At 49.5% G+C, this 5,178-nt stretch overlaps 1 protein-coding gene across 1 annotated transcript; it reads right to left on the reverse strand.

Moving 5' to 3' along the window:
• Positions 1-1,893: 1,893 nt before the first annotated feature.
• On the reverse strand, positions 1,894-3,767 carry LOC146986714 (amphoterin-induced protein 1-like). Its single transcript, XM_085777865.1, has one exon. It carries the CDS (start codon positions 3,765-3,767, stop codon positions 1,998-2,000), a length of 1,770 nt encoding a protein of 589 aa, XP_085633991.1. The 3' UTR covers positions 1,894-1,997.
• Positions 3,768-5,178: the final 1,411 nt, after the last annotated feature.

Below are 5,178 nucleotides of genomic sequence, written 5' to 3' on the forward strand. Positions count from 1 at the left end.
GAACGCAGCGCTGGACCAATCAGAGAGCAGCATTCAATAGAGCCGTGTAATAACGTAGTTTAACTGCATCAGAGCTGCAGACGTCTTGTCTCTGTTTGTGACGACGCCGTCAGAGATTCACACACAAACAGAAACAAACGTCTCTTTCATTCAGCTTAGTTGAGGCCTGGGCTGTGGGTATGTCCCTTTAATGGGCTGACGACCACACACACTCTGGGTTGTGGCAACCAGGTGGACACTTGTCATTGGACAAACACTTGTATAAAAGAACCGTTGTTCCTGTCCCACTCCATTTGACTCCCTGATGAAGACTAGACGCCGAAACGCGTCGGAGTTTTTAATTGTCATGTTGACCATGCCATAATTTAATAAAGGCATTTTATAGGTGAGAGAGTGCCTTGGAATTTTTCTTTTGTTTTCTCACATCATTGATCCCTTTCCAAAGAGCACCTCTTTTTAAACAACGAGTCCACGAAGCGCTCCTTTGTTTGAACATTTTTTAGAAAGAAACGTCTGTTTGATGTTAAAATGTTTGAATGTCTCACAGTTACAGGGCAGGAATCAATAACATAACATACTGTATGTGTCTGTTATCAGTCAATTATAATGAATACCAGTTAGAACTACTGTATATGTGTGTGTGTGTGTGTGTGTGTGTGTGTGGTGTGTCTGTGTGTGTGTGTGTGTGTTGTGGAGAAACAGTTTCAGTTCATTTTAAAGCGATTTGCAGTAAAAGCTTCAGCTGCTGCTTCTGTTAAACATGGCTTTGATCCGAGGTTTAAAGATTCTGCATTAACTCACACACTCAAACCCACAGTCATTGAAAATGACTAAATTGCATAATAATAATAATAATAATAATAATAATAATAATAATGATATAATTACAGTATCGTGTGCTGAGCAGAACAAACAGGAATGTTAAATAAAGTTAAATAAAGTGTAAATATTGAACAACTCACAGCAACCATGAAGCTCCTCTGTCATCTCAGTGTTTTACTATTTTATATTTTATATTTCTGCATAAAAAGCTGCAGAAGTTTGATCTAAAGTGCAACTTCAGGAAGTTAAACTAGAGAAAAACATCTCAATGTTTTCGTGCTGTAGTTACTGATAATGATGTGTTAGTTCTCTTCTTAGGGGCGGAGCTTAAAAACACAAACAGAGTTAATTTAATTATTTATGTTCTTATTTGCAAAGTAATTTCTCACAGAGTTAAACAACACTTGGTGCTGTTCTTTATCTTTTACTACTATGTGTCTATGCTCGTATGTATAGCGGTCTAAGCACTTTAAATTAGTCCTGTACATTCAGTGAGTTATTTAGTTATTATTTCTGCTTTTCTTCTTTCTTCATCTGGAGGTTTTTGCTCCAATAATATCTTGTTGTCTGTTACACAACGAAGATAAATCAATCTCATGTCTAATCTGATTAGTGAAGGGAGTTGTTTGTTGAGTCGTGACCAACGGGACTTTGCTTGTTCATGCTACAGACACAGAGGCAGCTGAAGCTTTAAAGGGCTAGTTCAACATTTTGTCAAATCGGCCCATCACCATAATCCCTCTATAGTCATAGCAGTAGGTTTGTTACCTTTAATTGTCGGTGCAATCTATTTTTAGAACGGCGGAGCAGAGCCGTGAGCTGCTCAGAGCTACGCTACGGAGGCTCATTATGGGATTTCTTGGTTTTCCTCATCAAACTCATCAAATACACAATCCAACAACTCCAAAACGCTCTGGTGGACAAGTTGTGAGCTGCACATTCACCACGCTATGAGATAATAACACAACGTTACCACACAGAGTTGTTGTAGAGGGAAATTCATGTAAAACCACTGATGCACGTTGCCTTCAGGGACAGTTTTTCATCATCAGTCTCTGTATTTCCCTCTAAAACAACTCTGTTAAAGGTAACGAACCTACTGCTGCTATGACTATAGGGATTATGGTGATGGGCCAATTTTTTTACTAAATGTTGAACTATGCCTTTAACTTAGTTCAGACCACCATGGGCGAGTCGGAGCAGACCGACTCGGCGTCAGAACTCCTCCGCTCGCGGCCGTCCGGCTCCTCGTCCTCCTCGCCGATTGGGTTCAAGCGTCCGTTCTGCTCCGGCTGCTTGGCCTCGGGAACGCCCACGTGTCTGTAGGAGAAACCGCCGCCGCCGCCCGGCCCCTCTTCCTCCTCCTCCTCCTCCTCCTCCTCCTCCTCGCTGTCCGGGCCCTCGCCCTTCTCCAGCCCGTCGCCGGGGCAACAGGCGCAGCGGCGGCAGGGCGTGAGGTAGAGGTAGAGCATCACCATGACGAGGCTGACGAGGCAGGCCACCAGCGTGGTGTAGGCCGTCTTCAGCCCCTCCAGGCCGCCGGTGCCGTTCAGCACCGCCACGCTCACCTGCAGCGTCTCGTTGAAGCCGCCGTCGCCCTCGGCAACGCAGGTGTACACGCCCGAGTCCTCCGGCCGCAGCGGTCCGATCTGCAGGTTCCCGTCGGGCATCACCACGGCGACGGCGCTCCGGTTGCCCGGCGACGCCAGCGGGACGTTCCCGGGGAGGAACCAGGTCTTCTTCACGTGTCGCTGCCGCGCGTCGCAGTCCAGCAGCAGGAACTGGTCCCTGAACGCCTCTCGCTCCGGGAACGCCGCCGCCGCCGCCGCCGCGCTGCAGTTCAGACCGACCCGGTCCAGCTCCAGGACCGGGACCTTCTCCTTGTCCGGGCCCGGCAGCACGCAGCGGTGGCCGGACAGGAAGTCTGACACGCAGCTGAGCCGCTGCCGCCGCCAGCGCTCCAGCAGCTCGAACAGCGAGCAGCTGCAGGCCGGAGCGTTGTCATGGAAGTACAGCTCGTCCCTGATCCAGGCCGGCAGCGCCCGCAGCTCGCCCAGCGGCAGCGCTTTGATCCGGTTGGACGACAGGTCCAGCAGCCGCAGCGCCGCCGGCCGGCCGCGCTCCTTCACCAGCTCCAGCGGGAAGCGCGAGATGCGGTTGTGGCTGAGGTAGAGCCGCTGCAGCGCCGCCAGGCCGGAGAACGCCGAGCGGTCGATCTGGGAGATGGCGTTCCCGTACAGCAGCAGGACCTCCAGACGCTCCAGCGGCTCGAACAACAGCTCGTCCAATCGGACGATCCGGTTGGACGACAGGTCCAGGTGCCGCAGCTCCGTCACGTGGGCGAACGCCTCCGAGGACAGGAAGTGGAGCCCGTTGTTGCCGAGCAACAGCGTGTGCAGCCGGCCGAGCCGCACCGGCGTCCACTCGGCTCGCAGCCGCGCGATGGCGTTGTAGCTCAGGTCCAGCACCGCGGCGTACGGCGGCACGTTGCCGGGGACGACCGTCAGGTTGGAGCGCGAGCAGCTGATGATGTCACTGGCGCAAACACACGTCCCGCTGCAGTCGAGAGGCATCGCCAGCTGACCGCCGACCGGCGCCGCTACAGACACAACCACAACCAGGACCACAGACAGGACGGTGACGAAGCTGCTGCCGCCGCACGCCGCTCCAGATGCATGATGGGAGCCGCACGGCGCTCCAGATGCATGATGGGAGCCGCACGGCGCTCCAGATGCATGATGGGAGCCGCACGCCGCTCCAGATGCATGATGGGAGCCGCACGGCGCTCCAGATGCATGATGGGAGCCGCACGCCGCTCCAGATGCATGATGGGAGCCGCACGCCGCTCCAGATGCATGATGGGAGCCGCACGCCGCTCCAGATGCATGATGGGAGCTGCACGCCGCTCCAGATGCATGATGGGAGCTGCAGCGTGGAGAAACCATCATGTCAGGATCTGGTCTGGTCTGGTCTGGATCTCAGTGGGTCTAAGGACAGAGGATGTTGTTATTATGGGATGTAAAGCTCTTTTTTTAATTTTTTTATTGTGAAACACAAGACAAACAACATCAGACATACAGCAATGGATACACAAGATGTGCCTGTGTAGTTCGAGTGCAGTGCAGTGTGGTGATGGTAATAGTGCAAAGATAAGGAAAGAAATGAAAGAATCACGACGGTGACATAGGTCGCAATAACAAACATGATATAAAGGGAAGTAGGGATAACAGCTGTGATAGCAAACATAACCTAACTCATTATAGTACTAATTAGAAAATTTCCTCTGGGAAATTTTGAGAGGGCCACGGGAGCTACGGCCGGTTTTACCATCTCTGTCAACATGGGAATCAAACCCACGATTTCTGCACTGGTCTCGCAAAAGGCTTACGGTGACAAAACGGTAACTCCTATCAGAACAAAACACAGATCAACGTTGCTCTAAGGACTTCCTGAAAAATTTGGTACGATTTGGTGTTTCTACAGTAAATATTTTGGAGACGCTGGCAGTTTTAAAACATCAGGCCGTTCTGCTCCTCTCAGAAAATATTTGTATTGGACTCAATGAGGAGCAGAGACAGACGTGGCCGCACTCAGAGGCTGATTCTGTAAATTCTGTAAGTCTCTCTGATATTTTGAGCACATGGTGAGAGACAGAACAAGTTTGTCTACAAATTCTGAAAAAATCATGTGTGTAGAGTGTAAATTGTGGCCGGGCCGAGTGTGGAAAGAGAAAAAATCTGGAGTTTTTCTGGCATCTCTCCCACTCTAAGCGATGATGTCACGCACTCTGACACGAACATTCCATGCAATACACACCCATTATAATCTCATAATTTCTCCAAAAATGATCATGGTCATTGATCAGATTGATCAAAAACTATATGACCTATCAAAACATGGAGTAATACGACAATACACAAGACTTGTGTCTACTGTTTAAAGTTTAAATGGAGTCTCTAGGTGAAAGTATGCCTGAGCAGTAGACGTTTGTTAAACTCCAATGATTGGTCTTTTTCGCTCTTTTTTTTCCGCCCGTCCCATTGACTTACATGCAAAATTTTGAGCAGTAATAGCACACAATCCCGATCAAGATGCACGTTTTGATATATAATATGTAGTTTTGATATATATGTAGCGAACCGAAAATCGTCCAGAAGTCGGAAAAATAATAAGTAGGAAAAAATCCACACAATAACAGCTGTAGGGGCCAGTGCCCGGTGCGACGGCCCGTGGCCCTAATGACAGCGTTGATTCTGAAGGTAAGAAGGAAGAATATAGTGAAGCTCTTTGGGACAAACTGGTGGTAACAACGGTCTATATAGTAATAAAACTGTCTTGCCTTGACCAGTCTGGACC

This window comes from Trachurus japonicus, chromosome 5, assembly GCF_045865225.1.
Source record: "Trachurus japonicus isolate A0001 chromosome 5, Traja_1.0".
In the NCBI taxonomy this organism is placed as follows: domain Eukaryota; kingdom Metazoa; phylum Chordata; class Actinopteri; order Carangiformes; family Carangidae; genus Trachurus; species Trachurus japonicus.